Source organism: Paralichthys olivaceus, chromosome 9 (genome assembly GCF_024713975.1).
Source record: "Paralichthys olivaceus isolate ysfri-2021 chromosome 9, ASM2471397v2, whole genome shotgun sequence".
In the NCBI taxonomy this organism is placed as follows: domain Eukaryota; kingdom Metazoa; phylum Chordata; class Actinopteri; order Pleuronectiformes; family Paralichthyidae; genus Paralichthys; species Paralichthys olivaceus.
This window is the reverse complement of record NC_091101.1, coordinates 19,488,713-19,514,741: the sequence shown is the minus strand read 5'-3', so window position 1 is coordinate 19,514,741 and position 26,029 is coordinate 19,488,713. Positions and strand designations below refer to the sequence as shown.

Sequence of the window (26,029 nt, the reverse complement as noted above, 5' to 3'; positions counted from 1 at the left end):
TGCTCCAGGTCTGAATGTCAAGGTAAAAGCATTATACTCCCCTCACGTAACATACCTGCTGCTGTGAGACAGTGCCGACGACAGTTACACACCGAAAGTCCTAAAACGTGACCAAGGCAGTGAGAAGGTATCACATTGCGCACAATTGCATACAGCAAGCTCACATAGTGAACATATGTTGGCAGAGCAGGGGACACGCTGAAGGAGTCCAGAACCTCCTGCAATTAAGTTGAAAGACAGCTTAGAAATTGAAAGTTTCACATTATTGTATTTAATATCATTGTGAACCCACAGACTGAATATGGATTTTATTCTTGCATCATATCAAATGTTGTATCTTAAATGCATTCATGTTCGCAATGTGACACTGGGTGGATGACGATTTGGCAAATTGTCCACTGACATTTTATTATAGAGGCAGTTCCTCACATTTGCCCTTTGCTCTGGGATATCACTCAAAGTTGGTCTGTTTCCCTCTGTCTTGTTTTTTGTTTGTGAAATGCTCACTTCCAAAGAAACTGATCTTTAATCAGATATTTTATGTCACACAGTTGCTGCGGTGGCGTTTGCTTCTCGTGAAGAACTGAAATCTCAGATGTGGTGTTTGACGGACAGCGCAAATTGCTCCTAAGTTTTTGTTTCGCCGTAGAGAAAAAGGTTTTCTGAATGTATACAGTGTTGTAAGGTAAACTTTGACAAGAGACAGAAAACATTTTTATTTATGTGAAAACGTTGCTTAGTCACATCTTGTGAAATAGGAGCGAAATGATTTTAGAATAAAATCATGCAAAAATGAGCTCAGAAATTAAACAAGGAAGCAAACGGTACATGCCCCAGGGAATATAGTTAGGGCAGCAAAAAGACTTCCTGCTGGGTGACACAGTCCTGAGTGTGGGCTCCATCTGCACAGCGCTCATCTACACTCATTATGCTGATTAATCACTCTACACCACCCACTTTCAGCCACACGCCAATCACCATTTATCCACATGGACAACACACACATTCAGAGTAAAGGCGTCGGCATGGCTTGGGCAATTACAAAAGGAAATGCATTTACCATCTTGATAATGTTAGGAGTGGGTGGGGTGTACACTGCAAATACACACAAATAAAAAAAAGAGATAAAACAAGATGGAAGGAAAGAAACATATTTAAATAAAAGGAGAAATGCAAGATGAAGCCAGTATTGCCTCTGATCATCACTTGTTTAAATACTGCTTTGCTCCATTAGTTGTTACTTTTCACAGCTTGATAGCTTGATGTCACCTGCTGCCACTTAATTTATTAATTAAAAATATAACAATTGGGTGTTAAAAGTGATTTCTAATTTAAAAACCCTTGTTGGCATAGGTACCACCACGCGTACATATCAGTTTTTTTTGCATAGTTTCAGTGAGCCTTTTTATCTGTTTATTTAAAGCTAAACTAATGAATTCCCCAAGCTTGAAATTGATATATTGTACTTGACCAGCAGTTCTACAAAGTTTGCCTGGATTCACAGGCATTGATCAGGAGCTCTGATAACCACTGGCTCCAATTTACCTGGTCTCGTAGCACTTGACACAAGAGGAAAATAAAGTGCTGCAAAATTTGGCCCAGTTCAAAATTCTTCCGCAGCGTTATTTTGCACAGACCTGTGACAAGTGGGGAATTGATAAATGGAAGGAATAGTGAAAATGGAAGGAACCAAGGAAGCAAGAGGTGTTCGTAATGCATCTAAAACTCTGTAACTCAATCTTATTATCTTCCTTCTCCGTCGACATGTCTAATGTAATGATTTGTCAGCAGAATATGGCAGCTCGCTGGCCTTGAAGTACCCCTACAATGTGTCACCCTGGCAGAGTAGATAGATAGGAGTTGATTGGCTCTCCTTATTCTGCATTAGGGCCCATCAACGCTTCAGAGATGATGTACACATCCCTGAATGCTGTCAGACAGTCCTGGCTCTCAACATTCATCCAGGCTCCGTATGAATCCGTGCAATTCAACACTTTTTTTCATCTCCATGCACCCGGCATACAAACATACGTACAGTACATGCAAATGGAAAGACGGGGTCAATTATCTTGGAGCCGCTCCACGGTCATTTATCATCCCACCAGTGAGTGTGTGTAAGGACGGGAGCAAACACACACGCTCTTGCATGTTTGCATGCAACCTCTCTCTCTGTGTCTTTCTCCCTCCATCTCATTTCCCTACAACACTCATCGTGCAGCTGGACAGAGGTCACTTTTGTATATCAGGTCAGCCTCATCAAATTTAAAAAGACATCAGAGCCACACCACCATCATATTCTGTACAACAATGAAATGAAGGAACAATCAAAGGCAATAATGAACACTGGCGCTGTGAAAACAGATTGAGACTCTTGGCAAAGGTCTGCTTTTAAAGGCCTGACAGCCTGACAAAGCTTTTCTTTTTTATTGTTGGCTGGCAGCAGCAACAGCAAGGGAAGGGTCCTGTAGACCTTATTTGTGTGTAAAAGAGTCAGCCATGTGTGCTCTGGGCTTCAGGGGCCTGGTTGCATTGTGTTTGTGTTTAGTTTGACACTACAAGACCCCCAGAACGCCCTGAACTAAGTGCATATTCTACCTCACTTGCATTGTTTAAATCGTTGGCCATGACCTTGCTGTCTTTGACTTTACTTTTCTCTCCTTTGGTGCTTTGATTTTCCAAAAACCCTCAGAGCCTCTTTGCACCAATGGGGAAGTCTCAACTACCATAATGATGGTCCCAATGATGGTCCCTCACAGTTCCTGCCATGGAACACAAGGAGGCTCAAAACACTTAGTTTGTTAATAAGCACTATTGAATGTTGTATTCATCAGGTACACATGCAGGGGATCACTGATAATACTTTACTACCCAGGTTTAGGAGGCCTTTTCTTTGCCCCTTGTGTCTTATTTTTCTTTTAAAATATTTCTGCTGGACAACCGTATGTTCCCTTGTTGTTTTATTTGCACATCTTGGGAAATTGTCCTTTGTGATTACAGTTAATGCATTTTTAAATAGTCTACAATTCATGCATACTCTCTTCTGGCCAAGCCGATATTAGATTTTAAAGGTCTAATCAGATTTTCTGAACAGTTTCTCCTGCACTCTCCTTATAGTTTAGAGTTCAGCAGTGTTCTTTTGATGTCCACTCCCTGCTCATTTCTAATTCCACGTCTCATCAAAGCTCATCAGTACATTGATGTCAGTATACTAGAGCTAATGCATAATCAAAAATGGTTGTGTTTGGTGTTTTCCATTCATTTGGCCTCTTAATTTCAAATGTTAGATCCAAATACACAAGTTTAAATTATTTCAATTTAGACTCCTATTTAAAATGACCAAAATCCATCCCATGCCTTCAGGCTGTTTGGTAAATTACTTCTTTGTTTAGTAGCTATAATGTTGTGTTGCACAGTGGAAAACCAAGATTAGAATTATCTACAAGGTCAGACCCACAAGCCCAAGGTTGTCTGGGCCATTTCTATTTGGCAGAAGAGGGAGCAAGAACTGACAGAAGAAAGACATAGATACACACATACAGGGAGAGATCACACACATCAAGAACTGTTTAGTAGACTACTCCAGAGCAGCTCTCTCTTAGCACCAGTATCCAGGACATGTCGTGTGATCTCGCTGCATGAAATGAGAGAATCATCACTAAATGTTTAAGCACACCCAGTTTCTGGTGTGTGCGGTTAACTAACTCTTGTCAGCAGATGATACGGCCCTGGGGGCTTGTTTTGCAGAATATCAGAGTGGCTTCTTAATCTTTAATGTCTGCCAATGTATTTTATATTAGCCCATCTACTTTTCAAAAGGAAAGGCTAATGACTAACACTGCTCTGCTGTTCTTCATTTGTAATTAGCATTGTTCTATGTTGTGTGTAAATGCACCAGTAAGAATATCAAAAAAGTGCAGGCAAGTGTCCAGTGTCTCTACTATTGAAACGTAGCATGTCTGAGTAGATGTGACATTTTTTAGCACTTGAGGTTTTCAATAAACAGTAGAGAACATTGTAATGTTAATTATTTAGAATAAGCTGGATGAGGATGCAACACATTTTGATTTATCATGAAAATGTGTGGTAAGTCAACATGATGCAATGCTGCAAAAGTATTGCAATCGAACAGGAATTAATGTCACAGCATCTGTTAATGTGTAAAGTCACTTTATAACAGGGTTTATGGAGCTATTGTTGGGTTAGACCACTCATTATACGGCGCTGAGTGTAATTTCATTGGGGAGAGAAATATATATTTTTTTATTTTAAGGTTGCAACTTAAAATAAATAATGTGATATAGAGAATACTCCCTGAAAGTTCTGTATATTGCAGCTAAGCACACACTGACGAGGTTGTCTCGCAGTAAACACCAGGGTTATCAGTGTTCGGATTTGCACTACTTCTCATCACCTCGCCATGGCAACAACCTCTCCTCCAGGCCTCACAGGACTCTTTCGAACTAGCCTTGCTTGTTATTATTGTTTATTCGTCTTGTCAATCACCCGGATCACGACGATGCTCATCCATATGCATGGACCCTTCATTCCATGTGGTAGCCTACTGGCTGCAGGGTCTGACGGTGCCCATGCCAGCCTTTGTTCTCTGCCGAACAACAGGTGATTGTAGCACCGTGGCACATTGCTGGGCATCATTTGCATGGTGTAAAAGTGCACATGTGGGGCAAGGCGATAAGTATGGCTTTGCATTGCGTCTGTTGGATTAGAGCTTAAGCAGGAGAACCGGGGGTCCCCCTTGGGCTTAATTTTGGTTTATTTTGGCACACAGCACATAACTCTCTTCTGCATCAAATGCTAATTTAACAATGAAATGTGAAATTATGCTGATTTTGGAGGGCTGAGAAAATGTGACAGAAAAGTGGTGAATAAACAAAGTAAAGGCAGGAACAAGGGAAGATATGCTTGTTGCAATTTAAAATGTGCCTCAGAAATTGATGGCCAGGCTAGAAGTACTTTTCACTGATCATCACCATGCTGCTGATCTCTAACCACAGGGTCCAGGCCAGGCACGGTTTCCTCAGGCTGAATATTGATCAAAAACCTGCATAGTCACGGTCACATGCACGAGTGTGTGTGCCGGCATGCATGTGCAGTTTAATTTTGATTAGATGGACTCCATGTATCTTTTCCTAAGGTACACTGGGTGCTGTATTTTCTCCACAGAGTCAAGATTAGTTTTCTATTTTCACTGTGCAATTGAGTGTCTTTGTTTCTGTGACAGACGGGACATCAGTCACAGAGACACTCTCAGACAGGAGACTCCACAAACAAATAAACTACTATTACGGCTAGCTCCCCTCTTTTTATGCCTCCACACTTGCGACAGCTGTAGCTGAAGACATTATGTTTTCAGGTTGTCCATTCTTCCATCAGTCCGTCCTACTCTTGTAAACACATTATGGTAAATACACCTTGAGAGATTTTCTTTAAATTACGTAACGTGGACTAAAAGTTGAACTGTGAAGACTTTGGTGGTCAAATGTGAAGGACTCTGTGCAACACTATTTCTCAGATATACCCAGAGAGAAATATCATTACATCTGGACCAAACGTTCACTTACATTCAGGGATGATCTGAGTAGAATTGCGAGGTCAAAGGTCAAAATATTTTCAACAGCAGCATCTCCGGGATGCTTTAAGGTGATTTCCCCAAATTTGGCACAAATGTTCACTGTGACTCGTGAATGATAGAATTAGAATGTTGTGGTCAAAGGTCAAGAACATACAAAGTCCACATTACATATACTATGAACAGACATGGATGTAAACTGCAAACATCCACAAGGCTGTAATCATTTTATATAAATTCACCTGTGTATATACCACCTGTGTAGGAGAGCTTTGATGCACTAAAGTTAATTTCTTTCTCCTGTTTCTCTTTTAGCAGACGTTTTACGTATAGGAGTTATATCTGACACGTTAATGATCAAATGTATTCTTAAGTACTTAGGGTTCATAACACATTCAGGTGAGAGTGGATCAGGCTTTTAGGCTTTTAGAAACATTTTGTTTATCACCTGTTGTCTCAGTTCTCGTCTCTCTCTTAAATTTGTGTCTGTGCTTATCTCTTTTTTTCTCAATATGAACCCTCTATGCGCCTTGTTAATTTCCCTTTTAATCTTGCTTCACACCTTTCATAGTAAATGCAAGTGCTCAGGTGTGCACATTAAAAAAATGCTCCATATTTCTTTCTAAAAGACAAATTTAATGTCACACTAAGTCTGTCAGGTTTTCCAGCCCCAACCCTGAAATTAATCCCTCCCCCCTCTATCTCTCCTTCTCTCACTGTTTGTCTTTCTTTCAAACTGCATTTCTCATTTAGTTTAATGCGATTTAAGAATCTGTCACACGCAGTTTGTTGCCCGTCAGTCTGTCACTGTAGCTTTGCTCACAGTGAGATTTGAGGGGTTTGTGTGGTTTGGCAGGGTGCGGATTCTCTAAGACATCCTGCACGACGGCATGTTCATTGTTTAACATTTTTACCTTTGAGACAAGATTTGCAGTTTGTTTTTTCTCTTAACTTAACTCCTCTGCCATTTGGCTTAATGGTTTAAGAGCACATTACATATGAGTTCAAATAAGTTTTTAAACGTTTTTCTTTGAAAGTCTATAAACTGAAAATATACATCCAAGGCAGCACACTGCACTTTACTGGGCACTGTCTGTCAAAACAGTCGCTATCCTGGTACACAAAAACAACTTCATAGCCTTTGTTCCACAAATTCAGTTTGCAGTAGTTGTAACCTTTTGTTGGAGATAGATTCTGTCACCCACAAAGTACCGTGTGAAGATCCTTATTTTTCCTGTCTTGACTCTTAGTTCTGAGAGAGAAAATACACTTATGAAATTGCTCATTATGTCTTTTTTGAAACTGATTTGCCATGAGCCAGGTCGGGAGCTAGCTAAGGTGTCAGGGAGGAGAGAACACTGCATTTCTGGTTCCCCCACAATTGAGGAGAAAATCTAATCAGTCAAACACATGACATAAATTGCTCCTCTTCTGTCTTTGATGTGAGCCTCATATCAAACAGTATGGGCGTCTCTTCTTTACCCAGCATCGATATTATTGCTGCATCAGCTTTTTTAATTAAATTAAATTCTCAAACTGAATTTTAAGGTTTCTCTGTAATTTCAGTTTAGAATGTACTTATCTATCCTCTAATGTATATTCCACAAGGTGCTTAATGTAAATCAGCCTAAGGAAAGGAGACAGAAAGAAACATGTCCATCATCATCATCATCGTCAGCGCCTGATGTTTGTACGAGCATGCATCACTGTAAACTCTGTGGTTAAGTTGATGCCTAATACCACCCTTTTAGCTTGGCATGGGTTCGCAGATGCCTTGAAACTGTGAAGTTGATTCACTGGAAGCTGGTTGACAGCAGCAGAGATCAAAGTGTGGAAGTGAAAGCCCTGAAGATACTGCCATCCTCTACAAATGTTTAGTGAACCGTAACCTGTATCTCATTACTTTAACACTCTTCTTTACCCTCCCAACTGCTTCCATTCCTCAAGTGCAGACCTTTCAGCGTGTGTAGCAGCAGAGGAACTTTTTTGTCAATATTTAACACACCAAAAAAGAAATACAGTTTTGAGTGAATGTGAGGGGGAAAAGGACGCCAGTAACATTGTTGTGAGGCTTCATGAGTCCTTGAATAAATCCACTTACTGTAAATCTCCAATAAATATATTTAGTATTGTGTGCAATGATATCCTAATCCTAATCTGTTTTAGCATAATATTAACCAAAGCAATCCCTGTGTTGTGATTATTCTTTCAATTGAATAAGACTACAATTTGACTGGTATTCACTTAATTTCACACTGATGGAAATTAATTGGGCTTTGATTTTGATTGTGTTCTTGGATTTCCACTCTACCTGACAAATTTTAAATGATTCTGAATTCTGATTTATCAAACAGAACAGGCAGGGGACGCATATCCAAGATCACACCATAGATTTTTGAGAGTCAGATAAAAATATACATAGAAATATAGATGACTGGAGCTGTGAAAAGCTTTTGAAACTGTGACAGTCAGCAGAGGAACAATAAATCTATCAATGAAAGCCATAACCGCTGCTCATTTCTGAGAAAAAAACACCTACTGAAGGACTTTCTTCTGAAAAGAAATTCATGTAGACAGTTACACATTTTGACTGGAAACTTTTACACTGTAAGTTTTCTAATGATACGTGACAAGAAAGACAGAACAAAGAAATGTGAGGGACATTTTCTAAACCTGTGTTGAAGGTATTTCTTACTTGTACGGTCAGAGACTGATTCAAAGAATAGAGTTCATCAAATCATTGTATCTGAAATAGGACATAAGCAGGGCAGTGAAACAGCCTCATTTCCCACTCAAATCTCAACAATTCATCATAAAGGTCTTTAAGCAAATTTATACTTTAACATATTTACCAGGTATTAAATGTATTCATTGTTTTTCTTGCTCAGCCGGCAGTTTATTTTTATTTTCGACAAGGATATACTCGGTAGTTTATGAGGTTTTTACCCGAACATCCAAATTCTGCTGTTGCTGTTTGCCATTTTGTTCATGGATAGCCGATCTTGGCACGTGTGCTGATATGTAGTGCCTTCATCTTCGCTCAAGGCGGTAAATGAATGTGTAGCGTCGCTAGCATACTTCCAGTAATCTCTCCCAGACTGCTGTGTGTGTCTGGTGGCCTGTGGTGCGGAGTCTGGCCCAGCATCATCACCAAGACTCACACATAGCTTCACATATGGTGCTGCCTTTGTGTCAATTGTGCTCCGTGGGGTTTCTGATAATTAACAAGATGACAGACAAATGAAATGACAAGCACAAGGTGGATTTGATTTTTCAGAGCCCTGTCTTTCTTGCTTTGTGTGGTTTGAACTCAACTGCTGCATGTTGAAATGTTGTAGAATAATTTAATTTCCTTCATAATATCAAGTCCACTCAGAAAATGAAGGTCTCTACTTTGGAAACCCAGTGATTATTCTAAGTTATGTGTGTATGTATACTTTTAAACTGTATCACAATGGATTTCTCCATGAAAAAAGTCACAGATGAGCACAAATTCACAGAAGAAGAACAGACCAGACCAATGGGCTTGAGTCAGTGACTTTCTATTAAGAAAAATCACCTCCTCATGGCTGGTGCAGTATGGGTCGCTAATTAGATTAATATATTTTTATGTAAGTAATTGTAGGTAGCTCTCATCACACTGACATGTGTGATCAGATGTTCTTGTTTCAGATAAGTGTGGTTTTAATTTGGTTTGACTAATGACTGATGGTATCAGACGTACCTCAGTACCGCTGCTCTCCTCCCCCATCACTTCTGTCACCAGTGCATTTTGGAGCAGGTGTAGCTGCGTTGTCTGTCGTTTGCTGGAATACATTCACCAACAGTGAATCTATTGTGAAGACTCTATCGAGGACACAGTTCCTTCTTTTCTGTACCATGCCAAGATGAACTCCACTAAAACGTACACTCCATTGCTCTTACCCAAAAGGGAGAAAAAAATAAAGATATGTCCCATCATCATCTAGCTCAAACATACAATTCCAATTACACTAATATTTTTATTTATTTATTTATTTAAAATCAACCATATTTTCTGCTTCTGCTGATATGATCAAAGACATTCATTATCAGGGCACCACTGCTTGCTGCAGACCCTAATTGGGGCCTCAGAAAAAGCATGCAACATTTGATATAATGGCTCCCGCCTAAGCAGGAATGCTACCCCGGCATTATGGCTTAGTTTTTATATGGCTGAGTTCCCTGAGGGAAGGACAGAGATGTCATCATTAGTGGGCAGTAGACTATGGCTGTGGTGCCCGTGATGACTGCTGAGGTCTATAAAGTGGTCAGTCAGACCCGTGGCCTAGTAGCTCTGTCTGCTTTCTGTTTTCCCTGTCTGGCTTCCATCTGCCAATGTGCCCCTTCGCCAGTCTGCTCCCGCTGGATATATTCGGGAACTAATGATGAAGGAAGCTGTGTGAAGACCTGGAAAGGGCACATCTTCTTCTTCTCTCCCCTCCGAGAAAAAGAGGGGAAAAGTCAATGTGTTAAAGTTTATTAACCAGGCTGACCTTAACACAAACAATTAACATTTTCAGAAAAACAGCCCCTCCCATTGTCTTCCTCATCTCAGGCCTAATCTTCCACCTCACCAACATCAGCACCAAGTCTTTTTCACTGTTTCCATTAGGGCAACTTAAAACAGAAAAGCAAAGTAATGGCAAACCAGTTACATGTATTTCTAAGGCAGTTGCAAGGTGATGTGGATTATGCAGTAGAAGGTCAATTATCTGACGATCCCTGACATGTTCAGTAATTGGCTAAGGGCCACTACTGTCACAGTAAAGAGCCAACGGTGGTTTTGTGACCTTATCTGCTCACTCTGCTACCAAATGTATGTGCAGTATGACTCTAATCCTGTCTCATGAAGATATTAATATATGGAATGAAAAATGTTTTGTTTTGACTGGTTTACAACTCAAAGGAGAAAATCACAACAAACCAACGAAGATCCTTCCATTTGAATACTTGTAATGGTTGTACTGTCTGATAATGATAAACTGTTATACTCAAATAATATTCAAACAATTAGCCAACCAGGTAATTTGAACAGCAACACTCTCAGCAGCTTCACTCTTTGCTGAAATTGACTCTTTTCTCCTTCTCCTGTGAAAGATACCCTGTCATCCTTGTCCATGAGGTGATTTTTATCCTGACGTGGACAAAATTTTTTATTTGCATTAACAGTAGCACTTCTTCTCTCTCTCTCTCTCTCTGTGTGTGTGTGTGTGTGTGTGTGTGTGTGTACGTACGCTCGCTCTCCCATTTGTAGAACCTGATAAAGAACCTGCCAGAGCAGAAAGAGCTGAATGCACTGGCGGAACTAAAGGGTGAATACGAAGAGCTAGTGGAGTCGGAGCAGTTCGGCATTGTGGTGAGTATAATTTCCTTAGACTGAACAGTGGTTAAGGTAGGACCATGAATTCCCCAAATGTCTCACAATTTTTAGGGATGCATACCCAAGAGTTGAAGTTATGTTTAATTAAAATGACACGAACTGTGTAAAGGGCATTTTCGATGAAAAGAAAAACAGAAGAAGAAAATGTGTAACCAAAGTTCCAAATGACAGAGGCTATGATTAAAAAGGAAGTACTTTTAAGGCAGGCAAAGAGAAGGTCAATCACTTTTGATTAGGATTCAGTATTGGGAACTCAGTGAGTGCCATTTTTTGACTTCAGATGTCAATCTTGTCCCACGATAAAAATCATCCCCTAAGGCGATGAATCCTGTTTGTATCAGAGTTCTTTGAAAAGAATGCTGCTGTAGTCAGCTGTCTTGATAGTGTATACTCATCCTCTCATTGATTGACAATAATCAGTCCCAACTTGTGCATAGGAAGGATAAATAATATATTCATAGTCATAGCTATAATAAAGACAGCTTTATTTTCAGTCATCAGAAGTAGTTTTTAAGTATTAGCAGGTAATTACAGTAAGTGTGTATGTAAAAGTTGTTGGGTATATGTATTTGATTTAACCACATGAAAGTTTTTTTGCCTAGTCAAACTTTCTGGTACCTCATCAAGCTGTTTTTTTGTTTTTTTTTGTCAGACTACTGAAAACTGTTAAAAGTGTATTTTTGAAGCTTCACAATAAGATCACAGAAATGTTCAGTCAGGTTCAAGGATCAGAGATATTCCCCATCCCCTAAGTGTTTCTCTGTACTAGTTACAGACTGTGTCGCCTGAGTAAGCAGATGTTATGAAGCAGTTGGTGCCAGTTTCACTCATGATCTCACCCATGTTGTGACCATATAATTCACTACTGATGAAGTAGCTCCTCAATGCAGAGCTATTAAGTTCCCTTGGGAAATAAGCCATGTTCAAGCTTTTCTCTGCCTGAGCTGTCATCAGCGTGCTTGCTTTCATTGTGATTTCTCCTTATTGTATATAAACAATTCAAGTGAGGGGGGAGGGAGGAGTCTGTGGTGTGTGCTTGTGTGTGTGTACATGCAATGAATTGAGGTGGGTGGGAATGTAGGTTTGGGGGAGTTGGTCTCTACTTTGGAAGTTGCCTCCAAGCAGCGGATTATGCAGCAATGTGTAGAATTTGTCAGTGGCTGCTGCTCTGCCACATATCTTACACTCAAAGCCCTATTTGTTTTAATTCCCTCCCGTTTCCATTGCCATATTTTCTCATTTCCCTCCTTTTTCTGTGGCTTCAGTTATTCCACGCCAAAGCCCACAAGTATTGATTGGAGCTGTAAAATTATTTATTTATGACAAATCTGTTTAATGGGTGCTTCCTTTGTCCATGTAGAAGTCAGGAAACAGGTTAATCCCATTTGCTAAATAGGGTAGTTGATTTTCACGTCATTAAAACTTGTCACAGCGGTATTTACACTGGGGAATTAACATGGAGGTTCTGTCTGTTTTTTTATCCACACCAAACCTTCCTTTTCCTGTTGACAAAGACAAACAAACAGAAATGTAAATAGAACTTGGAGGAGATAAAAATAAAATCTCTAAATGGCTGAATACTTTTGTCATTTGTCTATACAGTGAACAATACTAACTAATAACATAATCCATTTCTCTTTTGTAATCTCTTCAGATGAGTTCAGTAAAGCTGCTTCGGCCACGTCTCAACGGCATTCTGTTCAAGCTGACGTTTGAGGAGCAGGTGAACAACATCCGACCAGATATTATGAATGTGACGTTTGCCTGTGAGGAGGTGAAGAAGAGCGACAGCTTCAGCAAGCTCCTGGAGTTGGTGTTGCTGGTCGGCAATTACATGAACGCAGGATCAAGGAATGCTCAGACGTTTGGTTTCAACATCAGTTTCCTCTGCAAGGTAACACGTCAAAAAGCACACAGGAAAAGTATGTTGTTCAAATGTATGAAGCACGAAGTGACGGTAGTGAGCAATCAGATCCTTAAAGTGTGATGTGATTTTAGGTTGTCGTCATCTAACTCTGCTGCGTCCAGCTGGTGGGGTGGTTGTGGGTTTATATTTCTATAAACCAGTGTGCACATTTCCAAATACCAATGCAAACTCACTGACACCACCCAATTTATCTGGTTAATCAACAATCAATGATTAACTTTCATGACATGAGGTGTGGAACTAAAGACAACGAAGGCAGCACTTGTAAGTCTTAGTCATGTCACAACAAAAACAAGTTGTTAAAGTTACGGTTTTAAAGTACATATATTTTTTATATATACACTTTTAATATTAATATGAAAACAACATGTGATATGTTAACATTTTAAGTTTTAGAAATTATATTGCAAATCAGAAACTGTATAGTTTATTCAGCAATAATTTAACAAAACTACCGACAAAATGTGTTGAAAGTTTCCATGTGGAGTAGACGTACAAACAAGTGAACAGCATGAGAGTCAGTTTAGTGATTTTACAGCTAAGTATCTGGTGTGAATCGTGTGGGGCCATGGTGACACGTGGTCGGTGGGCATGCAGACAGTTCGCAGAGCTGCCAACATCTTCTTGGACATCTGATAGTTGAATGATGGACATTCAGTTCTGTGGACACTGACTTGATCAGCATCTATGCCACCCCTGTCAGGTGGATGGAAAAGTGTTTAACACTGCAGATTGGAACAAATGTAAATTTGAAATATGAGAGAAACAAGCCTAAATAATTAGAGCATAAACATGAGTGTTTATACTTTTGTCGGGTATTTAAAGTGTATAAACATACTTTTAAAAATTCATTTTTTTGAAAGGTTTCTTTGATGTCTCTGGGGAAAAAAGGAAACCCTAGCTCATAAATAAATACACCATCAACCATATTTCCCTGAATGTTCAACAACTTAACGATGACTATTTGGAGGATAAAAATCTGGCAACACCAGCACATCTACCAAACTGGCAATGTGAAAAAAATAACAATATTAATGACAGCTGAACATTCCCTTTTGTTATATTGTCCCTTTCAAGTAGCTTTGCCACCACGTGGTTCTGTAGACTAGTCAAAGCTTTTTCAATATCTTATCTAATGGGTGATAAAACTGATGAGGATGTTTATTGAGCAGTCTACAGTGTTTTCAGGAGTCGTGGGGATGCTGAAGCTGGAGGAAGCCTTCTCCCAGCACAGCCTGTGGTTGCCAATCAAACAGTGGGAATTAACAAGTAAAATAAGTTGCATAATCCATCTTATAAGCAGCCAGTGTGAAAAACTTGAAACTCTTTTTTCATTGTCTCTATCCTAAGACTCTTTTGAAGCAGTGCTATTAAAAATAGAAAAGTAATAGATCAAATGTGAAAACCCTGTTGTAACTGCCATAAGCCACTGCCATACACAAGTATTTGAAGCCAATACTTGTGGTCCATGTGAAAAAAGGGACTGTATTGTGAATCCAGTGTGCCTTTGGTATTCCTGCGAGCTGACTGAATCAGTGTGGAGTGTCAGTGTAGAGCCTGGTAACGCCTCAGGGGGCTGATTGGGCCATTATTGATGGACAAGAAAAAAAGTCTGCTTTCTCACTTTAGTCAATCAAGTAAATGGCCCCCTGGGTGTCAGGTCGCGGGTACCTAATGGGCTCATCAGGGAGGAGCAGGTAGATGATGGGAAAGAGCTGCAAGGGGACGGGCACGGGTTGACCCTTCTCTGCCTTCAGCCCTCCACTACAGCCCCTTGTCCTGGCAAGGACACAGACATCTCCTGGGAGCCTCCTTGGTCAAATATATTCTTTCAGCTGAACACCCAGTCAGGCTTTACGAGAACACTGGTGAAATGTGGATTTCATGTCTTGACGCGTCTGATAAAGATCTTAGAAAAAACATGATGGGGATGATTAATTCAAAAAAAGGACATTCCATTTTTCAGAAATGTCTGTTTTTTTGTGGGGTTTTTTTCATAATGCATGCGCTATAAGGAGACAAAGTAAAAGCTTAAACATAAGCATGAAAGTTCAGGAGAATAGAAGAGACTGTTCAGGAAGGAATTTGATAAAAACATTCAACTGTCTGCAGCTCAAAAACAATGAAATAATGATTCTCTTTGGCCTTAACCCTTCCATACCACTTGCATTGGCTCTCCTTAATAAATCGAGAACACATGACATTGAGTTGTGTTCAATTTCAGTTCAACTGACTCGGCTGTGTAAAAGGTACTTGAGTTGTTGAGAAGGCCTCCTCTACCCAGCGTCTGTGTGACCTTGTAATATAACCACTGTTGAAATGACTGTGACAATTACCGATACAATTACGATACAATTAATGCCCTCAGCCCATACTTTTGTAATTGGGATGTAGTAGCATCGCTGTGTTCCTTTTTATTCACACCATTTGCCTCGTGTATGTATTTGATATGATTTATTCAAGCGTATTGAAATGAACTGTGCCCTCTTCTTATACAGTATACTAATTATATTGCATGTGTCCGTTGTGTGCTTTAGGTCCGTCTGTAGAAGTTAAATTGAGTTTTTTATTTTGTAAATAGAAATGTAAGTGGACATTTGTTGGCTGGTAATCGACACTACCTTGCCGTTCTAAATGCTCGATGTATTGTACTTACTGGTTTGGGATTTGGAATAATACCACCTCAAGGCAATTAATTTTGTGAAAGATTGAATGATATAACTGCCAGGAATTCGCTGTCAGCAACAGAAGTGAAGCAATGTTTTTACATTTCATTTAAATGGGTATATTTGTTCTCAGGACTAGCTTTTGTCACGTTAAAAAAATAACATGTAAAACAAATGACAGCTGTAAAAAGGCATGATCTATTGTCATCTTTAAATAAAAAGTATTAGAGGTAAAAAAAATAATGTAGCTGTTTAAGGAGACTCTTAAGGTTTCAGACAGTAAAAGTGTCTTTCATTTTTAGTTTTTAGCATAAACTTTTAAATGTGTAGGACGAGTGATGGTCAAGGATTAAAATGGCCAGGACTTTCACACAGACCTGCTGGATACAACCTGTGCACAGATACTGGTCCAGTTCTCACGATGCCCTAAAGCTGCATTGATTGAAATTCCTGATGTAAAACATTGTGAAAATAACATCACTGCCCCGGGGTTTATATAGGATTCTCCTTGCCCTTAAAGAGGTCCTCAACAGAATATTCCACCACTAAAACCACTTGTTTCCATTAAAGTACTGTAAATCTTCTACTCCCATAAACAGACTATAGTTACCTTGTAAAAGATCATTGAACCGACCATGTCAAGTTTCCCAATCAACATAAAATACGTATTTCATATATATAACAAAGCATTGTAATAGAATTCATGAAATGTTTCTGATGTGGATAAAGCTATTTGAGGGGTTTGTGTGAATATAAATACTTGGACATGGACTTTTATGTCAATGATAGTCATCTAACAATATCAGTATACATCTGGTTTCATCAGGTAATTCTATCGGTTAGCTTATGATCTGAAGCCACAGAGTTTCTTCACTTATAACCACTGTACGCATGAACCCGGTTCGTACATTCTCCTCCCCTGATTGGGCTGTTGATCAGTTCATGTCCAAGTTATGTATCTGAATCATTAAAACATTGTATGAAGAACATATTACACACTAAAAATACGGGATATATTGTTCTGTGTAATAATTGTGTCAGTATGTACTGTTTATTAACATTCACAATGTCTTATGTTTCTCTTTCTCACAGTTCGCCCTCTTAATTACATTCTACCAATATTAGTTTGCAGATAAATTCAACATACTGGCACTTTTTTTTTGTTTGGTAATGACAGTCTGGGGTATGACAATAGACGAATTAGAATTTAAAATCCATGAAATTAAATTGTGATTACCCAACATGAGCAAATGATTGATCCTCATCTAATGAAAGTTTGTGTTTGTGTTGGTGTGTGATATGCCTCCGACTTTCTGTAATTGTTTCAGTTCACTAATGCTCCAGTGTGTGTGTGTTTGAAGGAGCACATACACACGTGGTTGCATGTGCACAGGTGTGAGCATGTCCAACTGCAGGCTGTTTACAGCACAGATATTATCAGTATGAGCACACAGAGGTGGGTTGTGCTAATTAGCTTTCCCAGCATGCCATTCGAACAGCATGGCAATCACGGTGGGGAATGAATATGAAACAAGTTGCATATGCACTGATGTGAACACACACACACACACACACACACACACACACACACACACACACAGACACACACATCTGTGCACATGGCAAACACAGTACACTACTTACATTTAAACTTTTCTGCCTCAATGTTCTTTCATTCTCATTAGAGAGGTATAATCGTATGTGTGTATGTACCGTATGTTTGTATTTGTTAAGTCATACCTAAATGGTAGCTGAAATACGATCCATTAGTGTGCTGTTCCATTTTATGTCCGTCTCATGTACTCTTGTTTCCATCCAGTCTCTTACTGAAGATTGACTGAAGTACCTATTACAAGCAGTCCCTAATTATCTTGGTAGCCATGTACTGCACTCTTTGTAGTTGCTTCTTGAATCTGTTTGCGGCCATGGTTGTTGCCATCAGGTAGGCACAGAGGCTTTTGTTATACATTCAGACTAGTTAGGTATAATGTATCACATATAAAGGGAATTAAAGTTACTCTTTCAGTCTCCCGCTCTTAAACTGAAGGGGATCAGGGTTTCTCTGTTGCCTCCTCCGAGCTCTGTGTCCTGTTCCACATTAGGTCCTGACCCAATATTGATCTTTATAAATCTAGTTAGTAGTACAACTTCAAAAGAAAGTTTTTTAATTCAGACAGAGTTTTTCTCATGATTGTGTAAATGTGCGTCATTATTTTAGTTAACAGCAATTTTTGGTTTTGTTATTGAGGTAATCCAGACATGTTGTTAATTTACTTATTTGGCCAAATCCCAGATTTTTAAATATTCTCACTATTATTCAATCGATTTCGATCATCATCAGAGGACAGTCTGACCTTTTCTTTCCATTTAATGTCTGCTGCTTTTTATTAATACATTTTAACTTTGATTTGAATGTAGTTAGTACTGTATGTCTATGTGGCTTCACTGAGCCGGATATTGTTTTAAAATGGGTTGTTCAGATAATTTATCTGACTTGTGAAAAAAACATTATGTTGTATATTTGACAAGTGAATTACCATAAAGAATTGGGTCACATAATTCTTTTCTCTTTTTGTTTTCAGCTGCGGGACACTAAATCCATCGGTCACAATACAACACTTCTTCATTTCCTGGCTCAGAAGTGTGAAGAGAGTCATCCGGAGATCTTGGGTTTTCCAGATGAGCTGGAACATGTGGAGAACGCCAGCAAAGGTATGTGTCTGTGTCCTAATGTCATGAGACCATCACACATCACAGCATCCACATGCACATTAAAAAAGTTACAGGGACAGACTCATCTGATGATGAACACAGTCTGTCAAAGGCTAAGGTCTTTACTCAAACTGCCAATACAGCTATATCAACATGTGCAATGCATTTTTAACCTTATTATATCTGTTTTAATTTATTTCCAACACTTCCACACTTAATCTGTTTCATCCCTTGACGACAGCGAGCACTCTCTCTGTGAGAGGAATAGAGTTGTGTGTCTGACCACACTGTCATTCAGCCTGTCAATAAACTAATTCCACTCTAATTCTATTTTCGAGCATTTGGTGGAATCCCTGCAGGCTTATTTACTGTCTTAGTCTCATAATTGGTTATTTAATCTAATTCAACTAATTATGCACTTGACTGAGGCTGCCAGCCATTGTGTAAGTGGACTGAATAGTCTTAATGCTTTGTGTATATTTAGATGTCTATATGAACAAATGTTGAATTATATCAACTTTGTCATTTCGTGGAAATGAATAATTCAAGGGTAAGTCTGTTAATTGACTGAGGCCAGTGAATAAAAGTTTCTAGCAAAACAAAAAAACCTCAAAGGAAAAACAAAGTTTACTTTGGGCTCACCTTGCTTTCTTTGTTTCATTGATCTTTACCTAAAGTTAAACTGGATTTTCATTGAGACTCCCTCTCTGCATTTAAAGACATTGAAAGTTCTAATACACCAAAATGTCTGCACAAAAACCCTCCTCCTCTCTTCCCTGTGCCTTCACTCCATACATCTTACCTGAGCATGTTGAAGCAAAGGGATTAAAGAAAGATGAAGAATCAGGAGCCTCTAAAAATCACTGTCATTAAATTTACTTAGATGCAGATCACATAGGAATACAGTGATTTGAGTCCTTGTCCTAGCTCTACTCTTAGTGAAGCTTTTACCGCCTGTAGAACAGTAGAGCATCACAGAGTTATTTAATACTCACTCAATATCCTTTACAAGCTTTTTCCTGTTAAATAAATCTGTTTTTTTTATACACTCTTCAACCTCCCCCAATTTGTTTTCATTAAAGTTTCTGGTGGAGCAATTTTCCACAGTTATATTATTATTTTGAAACCCATTCTCCGTAATCATGGCAACAACCACTCTTCCAGAGCTTCATAAGAAAAATATGGATTGTAATCAATTTGTATAATAGAGAAGATGAAGTAATTAATAAAACAACACAATAAAATTGCTTCAAAACCAAATTAGACATGCAAGGCTTAAAGTTGAAGCTTTAACAGAAACTGATTTCATCCTCTCATTGGTGAAGAAACTAATCACCATATGTTTGTGCTTTCTTGGATTGTGAGTTTCATTTTAACAAACCTGTTGCCCAATCATTCCATCAACAATGAGCGGATTGTTGAGGAAAGGTTGATTCAAAAGGAAACTGACAGTGGTGTGTGTGTGCGCTCGTGCGTGTGTGTGTGTGTTTGTGTGGGGGGGGTAAATGTAATCAAACAGCCATCTGCAATGGTTTGACAATTAATACACTTCATTAATAAGTGTAATCAGGCCTGGATAACTGCCCTGGAAAATCATGATTCTCACTGCCTTGATGGACAGCTTCCGACGTTCATTCCTCTGTTGCACATTTTCTCTAAGAAGCTGGATTGCCACATTGCTATTGTACTGATCTTGACACAGTTTTCCTATAGTAGTTCATCTCAAGCCTACAAATAATTAAATAAAGGATCATGCCTGATTATTGTTAACTCTTATTTATTACTGCCCTCCTATGTATCATCAATGCAGACAGATGTGTATTGCTGGCAAGTTGGAAGTGTTGTGGTTAAGCAATTGTTCATGGATGACTCCAACAGCCAATCTGATATTATCTTCATGTTTGGACCCCAGTATTTGTTATATCTCAACAAAAGTTTGGAGTAGTTTATTGCAAATAAAAGGTTTGACATTTCCACTTACCTTGATTGAATTTGATACAAGTTAGATTTGAAAATTGCATAACGAACATCTTTCTCATCTTTCTTCATTTCAAAAAACTAGGTTACCCTAAGTAAGATGATGGTATATTTTATTCCATCAGAAATCAGTTTGCCCATAGACTTGCCTGGCAGCAGATAGTGGCCTGACGGAGCTGGAGGTTAACAATAACTAAGTCCAGCACATTGAGATGTTCCCTGAGGAGAGTTTTCCTCTCTCCCAGGATTCAGCCATGATCAAAGATGATCTGTATTAAGGTCGGTTTTGATTAAAATTCACATGATTATGTAAAGAGGCAGGGCCAGCAATCTGGAGATGTTCCAGATAGGATCTGGACAAGAAGAAGGGCAAAGATTTTTTTTTTTTTTTTTTTTTTTTTAAAGAACATCCCACTGTTAATACATTGGCCCAAATGAAATACCATATATTTAAAAAGAGAAAATGTATTTGGATTACGGTGCAGTCTTGGCAAAGTGAATAGTTTGACCGTCCTCATTTAACCTGAATAGCAAATAGCAAAACACCATGTGCTTTAATAAAGATACATATTGAGTAGCCGTTGTAATAATACAAATATATATTATATAGTAATAATATATAATAAAGTAGGCCCACTGAATTAATTTGGCTATTGGTTAGTAGTGGTCATAAAATTACTGTGATAACCCTCATAGACATCAAATATATTCCTGTGTACAAGACCGAATTTCCCTTTATTATTGTCTTTGTATCCAAACTACTCCAAACTTCATTGTGAGCTCCATCACACTCTGATCAGAGGATTTTTTAGCCCCCTCTGACACCATGTCATCTTGGATCTCTGCTGATAAATCATGGTGAGGTGAAGGATTTAAAGGAGGTTGGTGTTGCTGAAAGAGTCTCAGGCCTCCTGAGCATCTAAAATGCTCTTTCATGTCATCTCAGTGTCTTTTCCCCACAATAACTGGTCACACACTATCTCCACTGCATAGAGGATAAAAAGCTGATCTGTTGTGTTAAATGCAATTATTAGGTAATTTAATTCATAGTAAATGGGCTCTGCTTAAAACATGGTTGCTGGCAGACTTGTGAGATATTTGAATGACTTTCCAAAGATTGACTTGCTGTGTTTAATTGATGTGGTATAGTGTATTTACTCCACCTTGATTGATCCTCTTGACTTTATTTTCAGATTTCAGACGGCACTTTATTGTTGAATTTCATGAGCAATCTTATTTAACTGACTTAACACATAAATAAAGAAAAGACTGTTCAGAAATTCATCCCCAAACTTTCATAAAGAGCTAAATTCTTGTGACACATTTACAGCGTCGCGTCTGTTCCGCTAACTTGTTTTATTTTGGTGGTGATCATAAGATCGTAACATCAGATCATAACTTTAAAATGTGTTTCCCCTCAACTTATTGTTCCTCACCCAATATTTTGTGTAGTCAATACTGACATGGATTCAAATTCTCAGATTCTGAGACTCCACAGAGGCTGGATGTACATGTCTCTGTTGTAGTGTGTTGCTAAGGTAATGAGAGTGCAAGACCGGGCAGTGAGTGCAAAGCCTTGGGAGAAGTGCCATTGGCCCGTTTGCCCTGTTAAATCCCCCCCAGAGATGAATATGTGGGGCTTGACAATGGGAACTAAGTCTGTGTGGTGATTCCACTCAATCAGTGGTGCAGTGACAATCTGTCTTGACAATCCGGGAAAAAGAGGAAATATGACACAAATGTTCTCATAAATCTATTTAGTATAAGGCATAGCCAAGGGCAAAGTACTTTGGAGCCTGTGAGAGAGAAAATGGAGAATGAGGGAAGAAAAAAAAGATGGGCTCTGAGGATATTAATACCACTGTGAATATATCTATTATCCACATTCATTTCAAGGCACTGCAGCATAATAAAGCAGTGCCCATTCCCCATTTAAACTCCTAGCAGTACTCGGCTCTGTATTACGTAGACAAAATGACTTTCTGGATGGGGAGGATCATAGAAAGGATCATTTGTCTTTTGGTTTCAATAGAGTTGCAGCGAATCGTTGGGTTGAGAAGATGTTCCCTCTTGCTCGCTGAAGTCAGCTGTCGAAGCTTGAAATAGAATGGACACCATTCTAACCAAATACTCTCGCACTACTGCACAGATGCAGAAATGTGAGTTGTTTTCGTCTTTGAATGAAACTTGAGAATTAATGTCAAGGTGAAATTAGTATATATATTTTTTACAGCTTTATATACTTAATATAGGCAGTAATGATGCAGAGGAAATAATTAATTCTTAACTTTTTCTTCACCCTGAGGGACTATTTTTCTCACTTCACAATCTCAAACATTTTGAAACACGATTTGATAAGATAAACACATAATTCAATCTATTTTTGAAGGTTTTTAATTTTCAGAAATGTATTTTTTTATTGAATCATACAGACCATAAATTGTAATTGAAATGGGGAGATGATTAACTGAAACTTTTACTGTTTGCATCAAAGGTGCAGTCATAAACGTGATTATGCCATTACTTCCTTATGTCATTATTTTCTTGAAAAATAAATCCAATACTTTCAAGTTACAGAAAATGATTTGATTCAGCCTCTGATTAACGCTCCTGTCATATAACTGTCTGTGTAAAACTGACCTGTGCTCATATATAAATATTTGAGAGACAGACAGGGCTTAATCCAGGACCTGGGACCAGCCAGATTGGAAACCCGGCACATTTTAATTTGACTGTTTTGTCACTGTCTGTCTCTATCAGAATGACTTCATGTTGTCTGTTCTGTCGTGCTGATATTTCACATTGAAGCTTGTTGTGAATTCATTTCAAGTCTGATTCAAAGTGAGAGAGAGAGAGAGAGAGAGAGAGAGAGAGAGAGAGAGAGAGAGAGAGAAAGAAATGTCATTCACTTAGGTCACAGATGCCTGAAGCATGTGCAGTGCTGTTTGCTGTGTGTAGGTACCATTCTTTAGTAGTGGGCTACTTACACACAGCAGAGGAGATCGATAGACTGACAAGACACTAAGTTTAGTTTCTCAGTCTGCTGCTTTTCCAGGTTGTAACTTTAAGCCCTATTCGCATTTCCCTGCAGAACAGGACAGAAGGGAAGCGAAGGGGCATTAAAAAACATCTGCATCACTTTGCTGTTATGAATAATTATTGGGAATTTCATGGTTATCAAATGTAAATGAATAAACCTTTGTTTGCAGTGACATTTTTATTTAGCACCTTGACCTTTTCTAATGAGCTTCAGGCACCAGAGTTTTATTCCTATTATCTCAACATCCAGACATAAACTGCATGTTTATTTGTAACATTTGTAACCATGTATGAAATGAAGTAGCCAGCAATGTGTATTACCACTGATTTTGTATTTCCCAGTCACCAGCTGACTTCTTCCTTTGAGGAAGTGACGTGTGAGATCACCCGGGTCCCCTGACCTCTACCAATGTTACGTTAGTTTGTCAGTGTGCTGCTACAGGCTGCATCATCAATTTTGATGTCTGGCCACTTTGTTTAAATGTTACTAATGGATCTGTTCTTATGTTGGGCTCTTTGTGTGATAAGCAGCCACTAAGCACCTCTGTGACCACCAACAGTACCAACAACAGACCATCTCAACCTCTGGGGGGAAAAAAATGAAATAAATAAATATATAATCAATTTCACACTCAGTGAAATTCCCCTTCTTAGATTTGTAGTCAAACTTTTCCATTCTCCCTCAGAAGTAATTGAATGACAAGCTGATTTAGGTGCATATTAATATTCTCAATGGGAATTCCATTTGCCATTTAATCGTGAGAGTTAATGGGGTGTGATATGAGGCTTACGAATGTGCAGCATTTCAACTTTATTGCAATTTATAAAGTGGGAAATTGCAAGAAGGTGAACGTGGAGACAGTTTTCTAAATTGGGATGTTTTTAAAGATACGCAGATTTCATCTGTTGATGCACAGGTAGTTAGTGTAATATCACAGTTTTACAAATTAGACCCCAGGCTGTATTCATCATGTGGCGTCAGCTCAAGATCATGTCATTGGGATGCTTTCAGTGAACCGCTCCATTGTGCACATAAACTCTCTGCGAGGGAGAGTTCCCCTGCAGCCCAGAGCACACAGCCCGAGACAACGGTATGGTGGCTTTGTCTCTGTATGTACTTGAGACGCGCAGCCAAAGTCTGGATGTATAACCTTTTGAAAATCTGTAGCGAGTTCTGGAGATTGCAGCTCACTGATGCTTCCCTTCCAATCTCACTGAGATAGAGAGGATCTGCAAGGAAGGAGTGAAAAAGCCCAAATCCAGGCAGCACAAGCCGGTGGAGCCTTACTGTGCCCTAGATGACTATAGATGGCTGTAGTAGCTAGTTACAAAAATTCCACAATATTAAAGAAACTTTTCTGTTCACATTTTAGAAGAAACACAATTTGCTAAATTAGACATGCACAATATTACCTTTTTTTTGTTGGGGTTCAAGCTCTGATTTTTAAATTTGATCAGATATACTCACATAGATACTAGAAAAATACACTTAAGTCTAACATTTTGAATGATATCAGAGGAAGGAAAATAGCGTCAGTGAATGTAATATGGTTTAATTCAGATAACAACATCAGAAATATCCTAATTTGACATATTTGTGTTTATGTTTGTAACCGCTGGCTTTCATACTGCAGTTGAAACCATGTGTGTTTGAAGCACGGTTAAAGATTGTGGGCTTGTTTACTTTTGAGTGCCCTGCTTGTGCTCGGTCTGCACCTTCCCAGCTATCACTCGGTTGGCGTTTCAGTGCCTAAGCACCAAGCAAACTCTCCCCGGAAGCGTTTCGTGTCTGAGAACTCATTATTTATACATCAAATGAATTTAGCAAAGGGTACTTGTATTATTGAAGGCACAGTCTTCAGTAACACACAAGCAATGGCAGTCTTTGGAGTTCTGAGATTTCCAGATGATTTGAGTGGATATTTCTCGCACTGCTGCACATACAGATTTACATGATTAAACATAATTTTGTGGAAAGCAACAGAGATGAAAAAACTCGGTAGGTCCACCAAAAGAAATAAACTAAAGTTTCCTGGGCTGACTGCATCGTGAGTGCTCAGTTCTTGAGCTTTATATAAAATAAAAATGATTTGCTCTCCCATATAACATCAACTACACCTGACCAGTGGGTAATTTAATGTTGTCAGTGTGGCTAGAAACAGAAACAATTTCCTCACTGGTTGTTTAAGGTATACTCATCCCTAGACGCTGAAAGTGATAGAGCAGGATCAGTGAGGGTAGCAGTGCAAATGGACAGTCTGTCATGAAGAATATTAGGCACAGGAAACAGACCTGTCTAGCTCCACCAGCTCAGGATGAGTGATGAGCTCTAGAGACTTTCCTTTTTTTTCTTTATTGCTTCTTTTTTCTTTACTCACTTCATGGAGGATGAGTAGTTCATTGTGAGACCAAAACAACTATTCTCTATCTCTCTGTCTTCTCTGTCCATCTCTCTTTTCCTCCACCTCTGATTTCTTACATCACCACTTTGGCCAGCCAGTATGAATGTAGACAGAGATAGACACATGCAGGAAGGCCAGCAGCCCTGCTTAGCATCAGCCTCCAGTCCGTGACAGCAGATCTCAATGAGAGCTGACAATGGGACCAGGAATGAGAATAATGCTGTTTGCCAGCCTAGAAATTCAGCCTGTCACACCAAACCATTCCCCATGCTGGGAGTGTTCCATGTGCTGAGGTGATCAGGGAAGCGCCATTCTAAA

At 39.0% G+C, this 26,029-nt stretch overlaps 1 protein-coding gene across 13 annotated transcripts in view; it reads left to right on the top strand.

Annotated features, from left to right (window-relative positions):
• diaph2 (diaphanous-related formin 2) overlaps nucleotides 1-26,029 on the top strand; it is a 323,897-nt gene that overhangs the window by 187,155 nt on the left and 110,713 nt on the right. For all 13 annotated transcript variants that reach the window (XM_069531062.1, XM_069531060.1, XM_069531059.1 and 10 more), the window contains 3 exons: nucleotides 10,863-10,964; nucleotides 12,643-12,882; nucleotides 18,164-18,293. In XM_069531062.1, the coding sequence (XP_069387163.1) occupies nucleotides 10,863-10,964; nucleotides 12,643-12,882; nucleotides 18,164-18,293 (472 nt within the window). The remainder of the gene's footprint in view (nucleotides 1-10,862; nucleotides 10,965-12,642; nucleotides 12,883-18,163; nucleotides 18,294-26,029) is intronic.